We start from the raw sequence: 20,688 nt of genomic DNA on the forward strand, positions 1-20,688 counted from the left end.
TGGCAAAATATATTATAAGCCTTAGAAATGCCTAGACTCTTTGGCTTATTAAGATTACTTCAGGCATTCCATCCTAAAGAAATAGAGATGTAGTTTAAGATACATGTAGAAAGTCATTGCTTGGATACAGATATAGTTAGCTATAAAAAATAAATAATTACAAAGAACATTAATAGTAAATAATGGCATATTGGTTTAAATAAATAGAAGTTCACGATAGGATGCATAATAGAGTAAAAAAATTAAAACACTGAAACGTGGTCTGAATGTATTAGAGGTAAACAACTAATAGGATAGAATTAAAAGGCCAGAAACAACCCAAAGATACATAAAAATGGCAGAAAAAACACTGAAGAAAGAAATGTATTGGGGCTAGGCACGGTGGCTCATGCCTGTAATCCCAGCACTTTGGGAGGCCAATGCAGGCAGATCACTTGAGGTCAGGAGTTGGAGAGCAGCCTGGCCAACATGGCGAAACCCCTTCTCCATGGCACATGCTTGTAATCCTAGCTACTTGGGAGGCTGAGGCCTGAGAAACGCTTGAACCCAGGAGGCAGAGGTTGCAGTGAGCTGAGATGGTGCCACTGTACTCCAGCCTGGGGGACAGGGTGAGACTCTGTCTCAAAAACAAACAAACAAACAAAAAAAAACAAAAAAACTTAGCATTTGGCATATTATTTGAAACAGGACTTCAAATTCAAGGAATTTATCCTAAGGAAGTAATATTGAATCTGCACAATAATTTGACCTTGAGATGATTTACTGCAATGATGTACATAAAGATAAAAAGCCAGAAACAACTGGAATCTACCCAAATTGGGGATTAATTTAAATAATTAGATGATATCATAAATGGAATATCATATAGTCATTAATTATAGAAAAATCTAATAACATGAGAAAATATTAACATTATTAAGCAGAAAAACAGGTTATAATGCAAGTATATGAAGACACCTTTTTAAAACTAAAACTACCACAAATTTTAAATTTACATATAAAAACGAATATATATGTTTGTGTGGATATATATGTCAATAGTGGTTTTGCATGAAGGAATTATTTTATATTTTATGCTTTAAGTGTTTTCTATTAGTTTCTAAAATGAATGTGTCCTTATTTAATCATCACTCCTGTAATCCCACCATTTTGGGTAGTCGAGGCAGGAGGACTGCTTGAGCCAGGAGTTCAAGACCAGTCTGGGTCACATAACGAGACCTCGTCTGCACAAAAAATACAAAATTAGCCAGGCATAGTAGCTTGCACCCATGGTCCCAGCTACTCAGAAGGCTGAGGTGGGAGGATTGCTTAAGGTCATTCCAGCTTGGTGACAGAGAGACACACTGTCTCAAAAAAAAAAAAAAAAAAAAAAAAAAAAAAAAAAAAGGCACTCTGCACTCCAAAAAGGGAGAAAAAATAACATTCAACATTCTTTAAGAAGGGCCTATGAAGGATCTTAGATGGAGGATAGGATTAAAAAAGCAAAGGATAACTCTATTAAATACTCAAATCTGCTACTGTGAACAGAGGTAACGACTCAATTGATTTTAATTGAGGAGATTGCTTTTGGAGGGATAAAAGTTTGCTTGCAGGAAGAAAGCCCTTGGAAGTCATTATGATCCTGTCCCCTTCATGGGAATGGGCCTGGGTCCTAAACAGCCCTTTTTACCCAGTTCCAGGATGAAAAAAATATACACTATGCCTAAGAGGACACTGACCAGAGTTTGCCCTAGGGCGGGAGCAGGAGCCCAGGCTCAGCGTGGGGTGGATAAATGCCCCGGTGTGCCTGGAGCATGACCAGCACTGGCTCTGATAGTCAGGATGGCAAGAAAACAGCGATGTGGACCAAGTAGGGTAACTTCAGTTTCTTGGCATTACTCAGACTTCTCAATGTAGGTTCCACATCACATTAGCTTTTAGAGCAGTCATCACTTTTCCTGAGTGAATTCTCCAAAAGGAAGGCCACGATGCCCCTACTTCATTTTGGGAACACCTCAGAATCACCTCAGTGAATATCTCTGCTCTCCTTCCTTCAAGCCTGTAATGCATGCGTGTGCAGCTTCCTGAATCTTTTCCTAGCTCTTTGTGCTACTTTGGTGTAGCCTCAGGCCAATGCTATCTGCTCTATTTCCAAAGGTTTTAATCATCTGCATGCTTCCTTTTTCTTTTTCCATCCTGCGTTAAAAAAAAAAAGCAACTTGAGGATGGGCACCCATCTGCCTAAAAGATTTTCTGCTTTCACAAATTTAACACTTTCTGTGCCACATGGGTATGATCCTGACTCTCCTCTTAACACAACTTTGCCACACTGACGCTGGTTGGCTGGCTTGCATAAGACTTGAGAATTAATTCTGCTGTCCCCCAATGCCATTGGACTGTGGTGTCCAGAAAACTACTCATATTTTTAGAACAGTAGAGGATTTGCCCTTACTTGGCCATTATATATATTTTTCTTTCTTTCTTTTTTTTTTTTTTTTGAGATGGAGTTTTGCTCTTGATGCCCAGGCTGGAGTACAATGGTGCGACCTCAGCTCACTGCAACCTCCGCCTCCCAGGTTCAAGCTATTCTCCTGCCTCAGCCTTCCGAGTAGCTGGGATTACAAGTGAGTGCCACTATGCCTGGCTAATTTTTTGTATTTTTAGTGGAGATGAGGTTTCACCTTGTTGGCCAGGTCTTGAACTCCTGCTCTCAGGTAATCTACCTGCCTCCGTCTCCCAAAGTGCTGGGATTACAGGAGTGAGCCGCTGCGCCATTAAATACTTTTTTCTAAATGAACTCCAGAAACATGTCTTCAAAGGATGCCATTGAGTGTAAATGACAAGACAGTCATGACCCACATATCCCTGAAATGATGTAAGACAGAGTCAATCTCTGTGTCATTGAGTATAATTTCTCCCCATGTAGGTTTTCCTTTGTAGAGTTTGTCAGGAATGAGAGTATTTTCTTGGGTATGGCAAAGCAGATAAAAGAGGTTAACCAATATATCCAAGTACAGGAATCTGGTTTTGCCCCATTGGACCAATCACACATCACTAATAGCAAAACAGAAGGCTGAGAGAAGTGTATAAAGGACCATTATTCAAGCCCAAGAGCCAAGCGGTCTCACTTACCTCTAGTGTAGTTAATACAATCTTCTCAACTGAAGAAAAATAAGCCTCCCACAAGAATTGTGTCTGCTGTCTAAGTGCTAGGATTTTATCCTGATGAATAGACCTGATTGTAGAAGGAATCTGTAACACAAGGTGAACACATAGGAATTATAACCGTAAAACCAAGAGATGTACTTGATCAAAATAACCCAACTGGGTTAGGCTTTTATTCTTCATAGCATTCGACTTCTAGCATAGATCTACTAAAAATCATCAACTCTTAAGTTGAAATGACCTTAAGAAGTATCAGCTACAAAGAGCACTTACTGGGAATCCGCCCCAGTGGCCTTTGATGTATGAAAGTTACAGTTCACCTCTAAGATTCAGAAGCAGCTTATCAGTTGCTTAGGTAAGTCTATAGTCACAATTGCTGCTTCCAGAAATCCTCGACCTTGCACAAGGTAACAACCAAATTTTATAGAGGAGTAACTGTAGGTCTTGGGGAAAGGCCAGAAGACTTTATCTCCCAAGCACTTCTATGATTGGTCACCCCAGGAACTATAAAATATCTATAAAAGGACTTTTTAGAGAATGTCTATGAGCTTTCCCATCCAACCTGAAGCTAGGGTCAGTCACTTTTATGTGCACATACCTTCTACCTCACCTTTGAGCCTTTCTGCTTCCCATATCTCTCTTTCCGCCTTCAGCCCTTACCCAAGTCTAACTGGATCTCTCAACTGTTCATATATGTTTAGTCATCACTGCTCTCTTCCAGGGTACACAGTTTTAAAGGAAGGACCTATATCTTGTTATCCTGCTACACATTTTCAGGTTAGCAGAGTGGCTTTTATATAGTAGTTATTAAGAAATAGGAGGTGAATATAACCACCTGAAGCCACCACAGGGACATCATTATTTTTAATGCTAGTACAGCTGCTGAATGGCTAGGCCCAGGGGCACGGGAGTCAGAAAGATCAAGGAAGGATTCTTCCCTCTACTATTTACTACCTGTGCTTTCTTGAACGAGTTAGCTGATTTCTCAAAGACTCCACTTCCTTACTCATAAAGTGGGGATAAAGTACTAAGGTTTTAATGACGATTATACAAGTGCTTAGCACAGTGCCTAAAACATGGAAAACTTAATTAATATAATGTACAATCACTACTATCATTATTGGTATCACAGTGATGCTATTAAAAGTTGGACCAGTTGCTTAATGTCTGCAAGGGAAACTGCTTGGGTCTGGAGTTCTGAAATGTACTTCCTGAGTCTGGTAAGTGTTCTGGGCTTGTTCCCTATTTTCACCTACAGTTCAAGGTCTATTTCATTTACGGAGTCTATAGTCTTAAGGGAAGATTCCTTGTGATTAGCAATTGCCCTTTTGTGCTCACCTCTTTCTGCATGCTTGCCTCCATAACATATGACTAATCTGACAGATATGGGAGTCTGGGCAAGAAGGAGAAATGCTCCGTTAGCTGCTTTAATAGGAAAGTTACCCATGGCATTTGACTAAGACTGTAACAGAGTTTCCATTGGAGGGGAAGGAAGTGGTAGCGCATTTTTTAATTCAACACTCCCCTTAGGAGGAGCAATAAAAAAGCTTCACAGTAAGAAGAGAAGGAAAAGCTCACTTGGTTTGGCAATGTCCAAAACCAGATACTAAATCTGTGTCCCAAAGTGTATACCTGGATTTGCAACACTGAAGAAACAGAGGCAACAGGTAAAGGAGAAACACTGGCAGGCAAACATTAGCCTGTAATCAGAGTTCAAGGTCAAATGGAAATAAAACATTCTTCGAGAAGGTAGAGAAATCATTCATATCATAGAACCTTTATAAGTCCAAGGAAACTGATTTTTATTTACTTACTGAGAAAGTCACCTAGATGGCCAAAGAAAGATTAGAAAAAAATTATCCTGTTCAATTTTCATAATCATACCCTCTTCTAAATGTCAAGAAGTAACTGCTAAGAGTTATATAGGTTGGCATCACTGTTTTATCGTGGCCACGAGGAAACAGTCTACTAGAAAAATGCCTAAGGCTGGGTGCGGTGGCTCACGCCTGTAATCCCAGCACTTTCGGAGGCCGAGGCAGGTGGATCACAAGTTCTCGAGTTCGAGACCAGCCTGGCCAATATGGTGAAACCCTGTCTCTACTAAAAATACAAAATTAGCTGGGCATGGTGGTACGCACCTGTAGTCCCAGCTACTCAGGAGGCTGAGGCAGAAGAATCACTTGAACCCAGGAGGCAGAGGTTGCAATGAGCCTAGACTGCACCACTGCACTCCAGCCTGGGTGAGAGAATGAGACTGTCTCAAAAAAGAAAGAAAGAAAGAAAAGAAAGAAAAGAAAAGAAAAGGAAAGAAAGAAAGAAAGAAAGAAAGAAAGAAAGAAAGAAAGAAAGAAAGAAAGAAAGAAAGAAAGAAAGAAAAGAAAGAAAGAAAGAAAGAAAAGAAAGAAAGAGAGAAAAGAAAAGAGAAAAAAGAAAGGAAAGAAAGAAAGAAAAGAAAAGAAAAGAAAAATGCCTAAAGCTATCATTGCTATATAGTCTCCAGAAAATTGAGTCTGCTGTGGTTATGAAAGGAGAAAAAGAATATCACAGACTCACCTACCAATGCTGTCCTCCTCTCTTAAATAAGATGCATCTTCATCTTACTACATCAAGTGCAATGTATTCTACCGGTTTGTGATACGATACAAGTGTCTGACAGCACTATGCAAAGTGCTCTGGAAGACAACTCCAATTGATTGAAAAGACAGAGTTCCAAGTTTTAATGGCATTTGGCTATTGGTTATTAATCTGCTTGTCCTGAGAGACAGGTATGGGAAAGTGATAAATTAATTCCAATTTGGCTGGATTGTTTTGGAAGTCACCGAGCTCAATGAAGTCTTAATAAAAGGTCATGTATGGTAGCAAAACAAATGGGATGCACCAGAATAGATATAAGAAAGTCACATTAAGCTCTCTTGGTGACATGATGACAAGAATATATGCAAATAAAAACATCCGAGCTATTCTAAAACAGGAAATGAAAAATTGTAACATAATAAAAAAAACATTTCCCAGAGCAGACATTTGGGCTGGGTGCCAACTCTTTAAAACCATTGTTAATGATAGTACACAGTTGCTGTTCAATATGGAGGCAGCTGTGCAAAGACAGACTGCATATGAGAGGGGAAAAAACACCAGCAAGTCTGGGTGGCTGGGAGTGATAAAAATCAAAATCTTCAGAGTCAAGCCAAAAAGTTGCTTCAGAAGATGAAATGCCCATCAACTTTGGTGAAATAGTAGAAACTGGAGAAGCAGCTGGGCACAGTGGCTCACCCCTGTAATCCCAGCACTTTGGGAGGCTGAGGCAGGTGGATCATCAGGTCAGGAGTTCAAGACCACCCTGGCCAACATGGTGAAACCCCATTTCTACTAAAAATACAAAAATTAGCTGAGTGTGGTGGCAGGCACTTGTAATCCCAGCTACTCGGGAGGCTGAGGCAGAAGAATAGCTTAAACCTGGGAGGCAGAGGTTGCAGTGAGCTCAGACCACGCCATTGCACTCCAGCCTGAGTGACAGAGAGATTCTGTCTCAAAACAAAAAAAGGGAAAAGAAAAGAAAAGAAAAGAAAAGAAAAGAAAAGAAAAGAAAAGAAAAGAAAAGAAACCAACAACCACAATTAAGTATACTAAAATGCGCTCCATACCAAAGACAACTTTTCAACTTGTTCACATCAAACTCACGGGAGCATTGGTATATAAAAGGAAAATTATGAGTGGTGCTTTTTATTCCCTTTATTTCTCAAAGTTCTTTTAATGATCAAGTATTACTTTTAAAATAACATTTAAAAAAGGAAGAAAAAAGACAACATGGACAAGCATGACATGCATCACGCTTGTTTGGCTTTTCATGAATAAATGATTTTGGCATACACTATCTCTGCATGGGGAAAACTCTTCCTTGGTGTTTCTGCAAGGACTTCCTTTCCTTAAGGAATCACAGTGGGAAATCATTGGCATAAAAGTGGCCCTTTCACAAAAAGTCCAGACCCCTTTCTCAATGAACACCTAAAAAATGAAGTTGTATTCAGGGCAGAAAAACTTATCCCCCCAAAAAACAGATTCTGCCATATTCCTACCTTTGTTTCTGAGATCCTAGGTACCATGGAGATCACAAACTGAGTACCAGACAGAAGTAATGTTTCAGGAGCTGTGGTCACTTTCGTTTGCTTAACCCATAGGTCTCTCAGTTACAGTTAGTTCATCTGTTATTTTAGGGAAAGAGCTGCATTACTTCACCAGTCAGCTAGCAGACTGGGCAGCAGCACAGAAGGAGAATCAACAACAGACTTAGAGGGCGGGCACAGTGGCTCACGCTTATAATGACAGCACTTTGGGAGGCTGAGACGGGTGGATCACCTAAGGTAAGGAGTTCAAGACCAGCCTGGCCAACATGGTGAAACCCCGTCTCTACTAAAAATACAAAAATTAGCCAGGCGTGGTGGTGAGCTCCTGTATTCCCAGCTACTCGGGGGGCTGAGGCAGGAGAATCTCTTGAACCTGGGAGGTGGAGGTTGCAGTGAGCTGAGATCGCACCACTGCACTTCCAGCCTGGGCGACAGAATAAAACTCCATCTCAACAACAACAACAACAACAACAACAAAAGACCAAAAAAACAAAAACAAAACAAAACAAAACAAAAAAACAGACTTAGAAACTCAATTTAATGGATATTCAAAAAATAAAAGGGCAAAAACATAAAAAAAAAATCTACAAATATTTATAGTAATTCAAAGATAAAGAGTATGGTGCTATAAAATCCTTAGTAATTAAAAAAAATACATGATTGTTCCTGCCCTCAGATTTCTCTGTGAGTATTGTATCCCCCTCCCTAGGCAGCTCTTGAGCAGTTCAAACTTTTATTAGGGGCTGCTCATTTAAATATACATCCTGAAGATAACACTCGCTCAGACACCCAGACTGGATCATCTGAGGAATGATAACACTAATTACAAGAACAAGCCCTAGAGACCTCTCTCTTTCTGAAAATTAATCTGAAGGCAAGTGCAGAAACAGCGGAAAAGAATATGAAACAGTAGGGTAGAATACAAACTCTCTGGTAATGTTTCTAAAAATTCTGGCTATTGAAAGGGGTGGAGATCCACTTCTTCTTGAAAATCAAAGCTCCCATTCTTTACCTGCAACTTCTTTTCGGAATATATTCTGGGGACCTGGGCAGATTTTGCTGGAAAGTGAACAATGTCATATTAAATGACTTCATATTCACCATGACACAGGTAATTTTCTCCTGATAAAATTTCTTTTATAGAGCTGACCTTTTGGATTCATCTTCTTTGAAAGTTTGGACGGGGGCAGCAATAATCTGCTGACGTGTTGAAGGCCACAGCCCCTTCCTTACCTGTAATAACAATCTCTCATCGCCTATGACGGCAGCTTGGTTCCAATTAATCACTTCAGAGAATGGCAACTCCCATCCATTGCTGAGCATCACAGGGACGCAGGCAGCCTGAGCAAAAAAGGGGACTTCGTGAATGTGAGGAAAACGACAGCAGAAACTGTTCCAATCAGAGGTGAAATCAGTACAAATTCAATGACTGGCATTTTTGATATTGCGTGAATCCTGGACTGCCTAGGCCAGGAGGAAAGGAAGCTTTTATGAGTTATCAAGTCACACGAAGGTTGTACGTATCCAGACTAGATGTTAATATTTGCAAGTCTTGCCCTAGAATGCTAAAACCCCATTTCTATTCTAGTGCATGATCTGGCTGACCTTACTTCCATAGAGATGAGTGGCCTTGCCTGAGAAGTTTTTACGGACGTAACAAAAGCTCACGCCAACAAAATCTCAGTATAGAACCAACCTTGAATATAAACAGTCTTGTCAATGTAACTCCCACAAGTCCACGTGCAAAGTGATTTACCCGAATGTCATGAGCAACAAAGAGCAGAATGGAGCTCAGCATTCCTATGTAGCAGTTCATGGACTTAACAGTATAGAGTGTTCACATTTCCCTTGTTCTGCAAACACCTAAACCAGAACTTTGTTCCCTTCAGTGTGGAGTGATCTAAACCACAGTCATACCAATTTACAGTCTGTGCCGGGAAAGAAACAGCCAAGAAACACTAGGTTAATGACAAAATACTGATTCCAAATAACTCATAATCCAAATCAGAGAACAATTTTTCTTTATGCAACATCCCAGGAGACTACAAGAACATGAGTGATGGCATACTATGCAGAACACACACGGAGAGCAACTTGGAAAAGACATTCCAGAGAAGCTCTTCTGTTGGAGGGCATGACAGAATGATTTGCAGTTAAGATGGCAGAGATAAGAAGTTATGAAGCACTGTAGCAAAAGCACAGATTTAGGCATGGTGCAGGGAATAGAGGAGGAAAGAACACAGCAGCAAAGGGTCAAGGAATGGAGGATGAGAGAGGTTGAGGGCATGCTTTCTCTTGCATTCAAAGAAGGCTGGTTGCAACTTCCAGGTGGGAAATGTGGACGACTGTCTCAAGAGGACATTTCTGCAGAGTGAGGTTGATAAGCTGAGAAATTCCTACCACAAAGGCTCCAGGGGTGGAGCCAGGACCTCTGAACTGCAGAGCCTTGGAAGAGCTGGCCATCTGAGTAGTCACACCATGCTAGGGATCATTCTCAAAATTTAAAGGAACTGAGAGACAATTAAGATGCAGGCATAAAAGACAATTTTGCTTTTCGGGAATAAAGGGAAAGAGTAGGGCTGCTTTTTAGAGTCCAGCTAGGCTGGAACATTCAGTTACCCAGGAAAAATATTCCTGTTTAAGAATGGTTGACATAACTTACAGAAGAAAGAGGAGGTGACAGAGATTGTCCAAGTTGGCAATCAGATTTGCCTTCTGTTTCTAAACATGACCCAGAAGAATCCACCATTTAATTTCTTACATCTAAACTTACTGAGTAAATCCTCCCTCCACCCCCTACTTTTCAAAAATGTTTTAGATTTTCTTGAAAATATTTTCAGATCCTCAAGGGAAACCACACCTTCTCTTTAGCTATCGCAGGAGAGGTGATAATGTTAAACCCGCTTAGTCTGGCTTCAGTCCTCAGCCCTATTCTGGGAAGGCTCCAGGGCCTCTTACCTGCAAAGCCTCCAGGAATCTGAAGGACCCAAGCCTGCGACCACGAGGAACCAGACAGAAAGTGGCATTGTGCAGCATTTCCCGATAATCATACCTAGAAAGAGAAGAGGAGTAATCAGCAAATGAAGACCCATTGCAAATGTGGGGATGTTGACCATAGGTGGGCGTCCATGTGCGTGAATTTACGCAAAGCAACTTGGGAAAGTCACCAGCAGGCAGCTCTCGTTTTTCCATTTTGAGGAAGGAGGTTGGGTTGCTGCGTGAAGAACACACATGAATCACCATGTTGGACAAAGCAATTAGGATCCCTTTTGCAAGCAGTATATATAAAGACGAGTCTGATCATTCTGGCAACAATTTGGTTTGCCCAGTCTTTGCTTCCAAAATCAGATTTTTGAGTCTTGATAAAATATGTTGCCCCATAGGCTTAAAAAGAAGAAGAAAAAAATTACTGGTGCTTCTCCTTCTCCTTTAACAATATGGCATTCAGAAAACTAAGACTGTTCTTGTTCCCTACCCCTTCAAAATCATGCTATCAAAAACTATTCAGAAAACCTCAGTCACAAGCACAAAACAATGTTTGTCTTCTCCTTCAAGATGGAGTTTCTACACTTAACCAAGAACAATCCGTTACCCAGGAAAAATGTTCCTGTTTAAGAATGGCCGACATAACTTACAGGAGAAAGAGGAGGTGAGAGAGAGGGATGCTAGCCTAAGAAAGGGAAACAAAGAATAACGAGAAAAGAAAAGAAAAGAAAAGAAAAAGCCTGAAATAGTACAGGGTACTGGAAACTGGTCTACAGAAGAGATGAGTTTATGTTACTGAAATACCATTTAATGACATTACATTGTTTTTGTATTTCGAAAAAAAATACAAAATATGAGTGTTACCTGACTCTTTACACCAGGGAAGTTTAAGAAAGATAAAAAGCATTTCATGTTGTTTAGGACTGTCACTTTTAAAATGATTACCACAAACACATTCCAACATAGGCAGTTTCAAGTACATTATGAGTTTAAGAAAACTTGGGAAGGTAGAGATGGCTCGTGTCCTGTAAAGGCCCCGATTCTTACAGCCAAGATGAAATCACTCTCATTTTTCAAGAGCTTCCAATGCTGAGCAGACAGGTGTGACTTTGACAGTAGCATATGTCACCACCATTTTCTGACTCTAATAGTCTAATTTAATCATAGCCTAAAGGCACTGAATTCTTCCCTCTTCTTTTTGGGATATTGGTATATACATTTATATTTTTAAAGTCCACATCTATTTTTATATTCTCATACAAACTAGGCATACGGGAGTAAGCCAATTTTCAATTATAAACCCGTCATTAAGAAGAGACATCATGCAAAGGACCATTTGCTTAAACAAGCGTGTACAACTAATTTGCACAAGAAAAGGTCACCGTGAATGGATTAAGATTATCTCCATTGAGAGTAAAAATTTTCTAAAACCTTTGCTGCATTAATTAAATTGCAAAATAGACTTCAAAGTAAAAAAGATTTTTAGGAAGGCTTGAATTTAGTTAAATATAAAAATAATAATAAATTAGGTGGTAGTGATTTCTTCTTCCTCATCAAACACAGGAAAATGGTTGACAAATATATTCAAGTTCAAATGTTGATAATGTCTGAATCTCTGCCTAATAGATGGAGAAGAGAGAAATGTGTACACACACACACACACTCTCACAAAAATATATGAATAAAGTTTAAGCTGATTTTTTTTTTTTAATTCAGAAAGGTCGAATAGACTTCAGACTACAGCAAGATTTAATAAGTGCCCAGAATAGAAACCCCTGAGGGACTAGCACAGAAGGTCCTACATCCTCATCATTAGCCTACTAAAAATGTAAAATCCTATTAATGTTCTGCATTGTAACACGTTTCAAAGTTGCTAGTTGCAGAATTTACTTTAGGGAATGTGTGGAGGAAGAGGAAGGGCAGAAAACTTACAGGAAAAATTAAAATGATAGTTATAGTAGGTTGCTTAAATGGTTATATAGAAGGACTATTTGCTGATATAGCAAGTAAGGTTGACATGATCGAAGCTTGTATTCCTTCACATAATAGGTAATTTGAGCTGTGGGAAGAATACCCTTGCGGGAATTAGGAAACCACTAGGTAGCTGTGAAACTTAATAAAACCCATGAGTTTTCTATCTGTTTCCTCATCTGCAAAATGAAATAATTGGGCTAGATGACCATAGATTCAGTTTTAGTATTCGATTATTCTTTATCTTATCATTTTTACAGAAGAAAGAGGAATGTCCTTTAAGAATATCCCACTGCTTGGGTTTCCATACCCATTATATGTATATGTATATGTACACAATTCCATACCCATATATGTATGTATATGTATGCTGTGCGTGTCTAACATATGTGTATATTCACATAGAGGCTCATACAGAACACATACACTCCTACCTTAGAACAATGATTTTCATTCAGATTCCTAAGCATGCTCAGCCCGTGAACCAGCTTCTCTCTTCTGCTCTCTGGACAGTGAGTCTATGAATAACTAACATGTTCTACCTGAAGGAAGAATGATGCCCCACAAGTGGGCAGACAACAATTCTAGTTTGACCGCATGCTTGGTCCTCTCCCACTCAGTCCATTGTGATGCTCTTTCACACTGCACATCAACCTCCTTGTAGATGCTTAAATCCACTCATTTATTCATTCATTCTTTCAAGAAATATTATGTTTCAGACACTATCCCATGTGAACAGATGGAGTCCAGAGAAGGTCTTCTCTAGTTGCCGGAGCTACCAAAGAAGCACCTGACAATGAGAAAATGCTGATGAGATGAGAATTGAAGATATAAACATCTCTTGGGAGTATTTGCATGACAAGAGGAGATTATAGGAGGCCCACCTTCCAGAAGAAACACAAAGAACTCTGTGGACACTCTCCCCAGCAAAACAACAATTTAGTAACAATCATAAAAACATTTTAAGTCTCTGAGAATTGTCCTAAGGGGATAATGACAAATAGAGAAACAGTCATCCAAGAAAATCTACCAAATCTTGGCAAGAACCATGAGAGTCTGTGGCAACTGGTCCCTGACCTGTTCCATGACCAACCCCTACTAGCTCCGCCTTACAGGAGCTTTACTCTGGGGCAGTGAAGTGAGGGAGGCTGGGCTTTCAGTCCCCCCAGGTCCCATCAAGAAAGTGAAAAAGAGCCTACAGAAAGAGAGAATGGGCCGGGCACAGTGGTTCACATGTGTAATCCTAGCACTTTGGGAGGCCGAGGCAGGCAGATCACCTGAGATTAGGAGATTGAAACCAGCCTGGCCAACATGGTGAAACCATGTCTCTACTGAAAATACAAAATTAGCCGGGCATGGTGGCACATGCCTGTAATCCCAGCTACTTGGGAGGCTGAGAAAGAAGAATCACTTGAATTTGGGAGGTGGAGGCTGCAGTGAGCCGAGATAGTGCCATTGCACTCCAGCCAGGGCAACAAGAGCGAAACTCTATCTCAAAAAAAAAAAGGGGGGGGGGGAGAACTTATTTGCCAATCATATATATGATAAGGGACTTTCATCTAGAATACATAAAGAACTCTTCTGACTCAACAATAAAAAGACAAATAATACAATTTTAAAAGAGGCTAAGGATTTGAATAAACTTTTTTCCAAAGAAGACACATAAAGTGCCGATAAACACATGAAAAGATATTTAACATCAATAGTCATTAGGGAAAAGCAAATCAAAACTACAATGAGATACCACTTTACACCCACTAGGATGGCTACAAGCAAAAGGACAGATGAGAACAAGTGCTGATGAGGATGTAAAGAGACTAGAACCCTTCATACACTTCTAGCAGGAAGGTAAAATGGTGCAGCCACTTCAGAAAATAGTTTGGCAGTTCCTTTTCAAACTAAAAATGGACTTACCATATGACCCGGTAATTGCACTCTTGGGCATGTATCCCAGAGAAATGGAAACTTATTTTCACGCAGAAACTTGTCCACAAATGTTCACAGCAGTTTTGTCTGTAATAACCTCAAACCTGGAAACTACCCAAATGTCCTTCAATGTGTGAATGATTCAACAAATTGTGGTACATCCATAGCCTACAATACTTCTCAGCAATGAAGTGGGACAGACTATTGATATACACGACAACTTCAAGGAAATTATGCTGCATGAAAATGTCACCCTGAAAAGCGTACATACTATAGAATCCCTTCTATATGACATTCATGAAATCACATAGTTACAGGGATAAAGAACACTTAGAGGTTGTCATTGGTTGGGGGAGGGGGAAAGACAGGGAGACTTGAAGGTCAAATGGGGGGACATAATGTTTTAAGATGGACTAATTTTCCCTCATTTCTGATGTTTAGAAATGTGAATCACGGCCGGGCGCAGTGGCTCAAGCCTGTAATCCCAGCACTTTGGGAGGCCGAGACGGGCGGATCACGAGGTCAGGAGATCGAGACCATCTTGGCTAACACGATGAAACCCCATCTCTACTAAAAAATACAAAAAACTAGCCGGGCGAGGTGGCGGCCGCCTGTAGTCCCAGCTACTCGGGAGGCTGAGGCAGGAGAATGGCGGGAACCCGGGAGGCGGAGCTTGCAGTGAGCCGAGATCGCGCCACTGCACTCCAGCCTGGGCGACAGAGCGAGACTCCGTCTCAAAACAAAAACAAAAACAAAACAAAAACAAAAACAAAAAAAAAGAAATGTGAATCACGTAATCACACACTACTTAAAAGAAACATATGATATCCTAAGCAAGAAGGTAAGTGGGTGAGGGAGACAACTAACCCCAGATAATTCTCCACTCTAATAAATGGTTTTGTTACCCTTTTTGGATGGGCATTAAGTTCCCCACTGTGCAGGTAAAGAAGGACAGAAGGTAGAAGAGTTTTCACAAATGACTACAAAGAAAAGTGCAATAAAAATTACATGACTTTGAATTTAACCTAGAAACCAGTACCACTCTATGGCCATAATAATTTTATACTTAAAGTTGTATTGAACAATGTATGGGATGCACCCCATTTAAAATGGACTATGCAGTAATGCACAATCAAAGTCCTGCCCCTCTGTAGGAAACACATTTTTGCTGGCAGCCATTCTGTGCAACCGGGAAAGATGGGGGAGTGTGGCATAGAGCAGGGGTTCTCAAAGTGTGTTCTCCCAACTAGTGGCAACATCTGCATCATCTGGGAACTTGGTAGAAATGCAAATTCTCAGCCTCACCCAAACCTGCTGAATCAGAAACTCCAGGGGAAGAGCCCAGAATTCTGTGTTTTAACAAGCCCTCCAGATAATTACGATGCACCCTGAATTTTGAGAACCACTGGCACCATAGTTAAGAGCTTAGTAATTAAAAGCTTAGTGGTTGGGCAGCTTTAGACACAGCCAAACCTGGGTTCGAATTCCAGCTTTTCGATTTATAAACTGAGTAACCTTGAGAAAGTTATTTAACTTGTTTAATCCTAGTTTCTTGGTTGGCAAAATGGGAATAATACTTACACTGTGAGGATTAAGTGATACATTTTAACCAAAGCACGAGCAAATTATAAGCAAACCATAAAAGGCAGCTGTTCTCATTAGGACTAAAGGAAGATAACAGAACATAATGGAAAACATAGCCAGCTTCAAGTTGGAAAATCTGGGCTGAGGAATTTGGGTTCTTGATCTACCACTTCCTGTGTAACCCCAGCAAATCATTCAACTTCTCCAAACCTCAAAGTTGTGAAGATCAAATGAAATCATGTACAATGAATACAAATGGCAAAGCACTATGCAATTCCAAGTTATTATGATAAATTATACCAGAATAAGAGGGATATAAACATTTTTTAAAACCCTAGTAACAATGAAAAAGAATGAAAACTACACCAGATTCCCAAAGACAGAGCCAAGAGACAAATGTGGAACAGACCCTTTAAAGTAAAATGGAAATAGAAGCTGTGAATCACAATAGAACAGCAGCTTCTAATTGAAGGCTTTTGTCTTATTATCAAAAGCTACGTAGACAAGGATGTTGCTGGTGCACTGTGCTCACAGGTCCTCGTGTGGCTCCCACAATCTCTCTGTAGCACGCGTATTTGCCAAGTGAACCTGCTTTTTGCTAACCAAAGACGATAGGAAAGAAACAAGTGATCCAGCCTCTCATCTCTGTACTCACACAATTCTTGTCTCCCCATGATGTTTTCAGTTTGTCTCAAGTATTTATTCATAAAGTAACTTAACATCTACAGCTGATCTATTCCCTCCAGTCCGCATCCTCATAAGTAATTAATCTTTGCTTATACCCAAGTTTGAATCACATCCCTTAAGAAAAAAAGAAAGAAAATAAAAATAATTTATGACTGTTGTAGTTCTCTAAAGTGCATGGGGATGAGAGAAATAAAATTAACATCCTTTGAGCACCTCTGGAGGTGCCTTTTTCATTCATTCACCAAGTATTAGCTGAATGTCTACCCTGTGTAAAACAACATGTGTTATCAAATGATGGTTAGTCAGTGAGAGGAGTGCTAGGATTGGACATGAGGTAGAGGTGGGGGGTATAGAGAGACGTGTGGTAATGGCCGCATGTAGGCAGGGAGGCTTCCTGGAGGAAGTGAGACCCTGAGCTAAATCTTAAAGGATGAACAAGAAGCAACCAGGCACAGCGGTAAGAGGAGGCGATGGGAATTTCTGGGGGTAGAGACAGCATAGCAGGAACAAAGGCACCAAGGTAAGAGAAACCACCCAGTTTGGGGAGAGGAAGGCATGGGGGTGCGGGCTGCTGTTACTGGTGGGTTCCCACTAGGAAGCCTTTGTTTGACATCTCCTAGAGCTCAGAGATGATCCCTTGCAGGTGATCAGGGTGTCACTGAAGGGCTTAAGCAGAAGAATGACATGTTACCAATGGTGTGCTCAGGACTTTATATAACCCAACTTCACAGAGAAGCAGTTAAGTTCAGAGACCTCGAAAACCCTTCCAACGCAGCCTGTGTTCCAACTCCTGGATTTCTGATTCTAAATCCCATTTTCTTTTCATCACATCGTATTGCCTTCTCGGTCAGCCCATACAACATGCAGTGTCTGAAACTGACATTTCTTATGAAGCCAGGTCCTAAGCAGTTCACCTAGTTTCAAGCATGGGCTATTTGTTGCCAATTTAAAAGGGCTGTTTCTCTCCCACTCAAAACTTCACCCCAGATCACTACCAGGAGTTCAGTTTAAGAAGGTACTCTGTCATTTATTTACTAACCATGTTGCCTTAGACCCTTCCTTGGCCTTTACAGGTTTAACAGTTTAAAATTTCAATTACTATTATTATTATTTTGAGACAAGATCTTGTTCTGTCACCCAGGCTGCAGTGCAGTGGTGAGATCACAGTTCACTGCAGCCCCGACCTCCTGGGCTCAGGGACTCCTCCTGTCTCAGCCTCCTGAGTAGCTGGAACTACAGGCATGTGCCACCATGTCAAGCTAATTATTAAACTTTTTGTACACATGGGGTCTCACTTTGTTGCCCAGGCTGGTCTTGACTGCCTGGGCTCAAGCAATCCTCCTGCCTCAGTCTCTCAAAGTGGTGGGATTACAGGAGTGAGCCACCATACCTGGCCTCAAATTTCAGCTATTTTTGAGAAAACTCTGAAGTTTACAGCATGCAATAGTATGAGATTGGCCCAAGGCAAAGATTTGAACTGAGAAACATATATAAGTGGGAGCTAATCTTTTAGCTGGAAAATGGGTCCAACTGGCCACTGTTCCATCTCAATTAGGTCACTTGAAAACACGGAATATGGAAAAGTATAGGTCCCTGGGGTATTTGAGAATTCTCTGGACTTAAGGAGCCATAGTTTCTCCATGACACCTACTTACACAGAGTCTTTGTGCACATAAATGAGCTGCTATATATGCTAGTGTCAGGCAAGTACAAACGAGCTATGCAAACGTGCAGTGCTGGGCTCTGGGCCTGGCTGACCAGGTTGGCTGCAGCTTCAGGGATGCTCGGCGTCCCCCAGTAGGAAGGAACTCGCTATTTGGAGGTGGTGCAATTCCTTACTCAAGACAGTTTTTTGCTTTGAGCATTGCCTGTTGTTAGAACTGCCACACCGCTCCCCTCCTCCCCAGTCATGCCAAGGATTAAGAATGTATTTCCTTGTGACACTTCTCAGTCTGAGGCTGCTGATCCCAAGCTGTCGACTGCAGAGAGCAACACACGGCTAAAACCAGGGCCAGGAATTTATATTCACCCTTTCACACTTCTTGGCTTTCCACAGAAGACAGTCTCCTTTTCATGTCCACTTAAAATCCATTTCAACATAGGGAAGGTAGGCAGGTAACATTTTGTGGGCTGAGGCTGAGGCGTGAAATCCCTACGGGAGGCATTCACTGTCTTACCCAGGATCTCATGACAGCCTCACAACCCCTGGGGACGTGTGGAAAGATACACCTGCCTTTCACAGGGAAGAGGGAGTCCGAAGAGTCCTTGGACTCAAACATCTTGTCTGAACATACTGGGGTATAATCTCTTATCAACTCTAAACTCCACCCCTCATCCTTAGGCTAAATGTCTACTGACAGTTCAGAACCTTAAACTTAGCCCAAGTGGTAATCGCTACCTGTGTCTATTAATGAACACAACATGTACCAGGTGTACCTCATACTTCAAGAGGGGTAAAAGATGACCATCTCAATTCCTGCTCATTAAATAACAGCTCAGCGGCTAATATATAAAGGTAAGTTAAAAAAAAAAAAAAGATAGCTATTAGTAACAACATTTTTAAAACTTTTTTTATATTTTAATTTTTTGTAGAGACAGTGTCTTGCTATGTTGCCCAGGCTGGTCTTGAACCCCTGGCCTCAAGTGATCCTCCCACATCCTTCCCAGTCCCCAAAGTATTGAGACGACAGGCGTGAGCCACCATGCCTGGCCAGATGTAAATTATAATAACAACAGTACCCCCACTTTTTAAATATTTCCTGTGGGTGGGGCACTGAGCTGCCCAATCTGCATTCTTTTTTTTTTTCTTGAGTCTCGCGCTGTCCCCCAGGCTGGAGTGCAGTGGCGCGTTCTTGGCTCACTGCAAGCTCCACCTCCAGGGTTAATGCCATTCTCCTGCCTCAGCCTCCTGAGTAGCTGAGACTACAGGCGCCCGCCACCACGCCCGGTTAATTTTTTTGTATTTTTAGTAGAGAAAGGGTTTCACCGTGTTCGCCAGGATGGTCTCGATCTCCTGACCTCGTGATCCACCCGCCTCGGCCTCCCAAAGTGCTGGGATTACAGGCGTGAGCCACCGCACCCAGCCCAATCTGTATTCTTTATTGTGCCTTATTTTTACAACCATCATGGAGAATAGGTGCTATTGGCCCCAGTTTACAGATGATGAAGTGTCAAAGGTTTTGTTCAGTTTGTGCAAGGAGGACAGGATCCATGACCGGCTGTCATCTCTCAACCTATCCAGGAGGAAAGAGAAACGAGGCGCCAGCAAAGGTGAAAATAAGACACATTTAATACATCGTGCCTGTGATATTAATCTCAGGTAGCTTTCTGAAAGAGGCGAGGTTTTGCAGCACCAGTTTTTTCTTTTTTTTCCCCCTTTGAGCAGAGTCTTGCTCTGTTACTCGGGCTGGAGTACAGTGGCATGATCTCAGCTTACTGCAACCTCCGCCTCCTGGGTTCAAGCGATTCTTGTGCCTCAGACTCCCAAGTAGGTGGGACTACAGGTGTGTGCCACCATGCTCAGTTAATTTTTGTATTTTTAGTAGAGATGGGGTTTCACCATGTTGGTCAGGCTGGTCTTGAACTCCTGGCCTCAAGTGATACACCTGCCTTGGCCTGCCAAAGTGCTGGGATTATAGGCGTGAGCCACTGTGCCTGCCCAGCACCAGCTTTTATACTCAGCAATACCCACTTCCAAAATTCTTCTCAAGAGAAATGCAATTCCAAGACACATGGGCCTAAATTCTCTGGTTAGAAACAAAATGTTTTTGAAAATGCTAAATAAAGGGTTACCTGAGTAAAGTGGCAGGGAGGGGGTGCAGGGGGGAAAGAGGGGATTAACAATAAAAGAGCCAACAGCAACAGTGACCTCAGATGGATAAATGGGTCCAGAAGGGGCATGCACAGGCCCAGTGGTGATGGGGAAGCCTGAGGTCATTATCTTACCATTAACTACCTTTCACGAGGCTCTAAGCCAATGGGACTGGTTAAGTGGAATGGGGCCAGGAAGTATGGACTGCAGCCTGAGAAGACCGGGATAGGGGTAGACAGTGCAGTGTGTCTGTTCTAAGGGTGTCAGCTCCCCACCTAGGACAATCTGAGTCCCAGGAGGCTGGCTGTGGAGGGAGCACTTCTTCCCTACATTCCTCTCTTTCCTTCTTTTTCTTAACTTCTACTCCTGTTGCCTAGAGGAAGCCTTCCCTGATCCCTGAAGTTTGGGCACCCTGTGCTAACTCTCTATTGCTCACTCTGTACTAAGTTGAGCATTTTT

The 20,688-nt window shown here is 41.4% G+C and overlaps 1 protein-coding gene across 1 annotated transcript in view; it reads right to left on the minus strand.

Annotated features, from left to right (window-relative positions):
• The window catches only part of EXT1 (exostosin glycosyltransferase 1), a 264,728-nt gene that overhangs the window by 28,040 nt on the left and 216,000 nt on the right, over positions 1-20,688 (minus strand). Inside the window, exons 2-4 of the mRNA NM_001168973.1 lie at positions 10,224-10,317; positions 8,499-8,606; positions 3,112-3,231 (exon numbers count right to left, since the gene is read on the minus strand). Of these exons, the coding sequence (NP_001162444.1) occupies positions 3,112-3,231; positions 8,499-8,606; positions 10,224-10,317 (322 nt within the window). The remainder of the gene's footprint in view (positions 1-3,111; positions 3,232-8,498; positions 8,607-10,223; positions 10,318-20,688) is intronic.

Source organism: Papio anubis, chromosome 8 (assembly GCF_008728515.1).
Source record: "Papio anubis isolate 15944 chromosome 8, Panubis1.0, whole genome shotgun sequence".
NCBI lineage: Eukaryota > Metazoa > Chordata > Mammalia > Primates > Cercopithecidae > Papio > Papio anubis.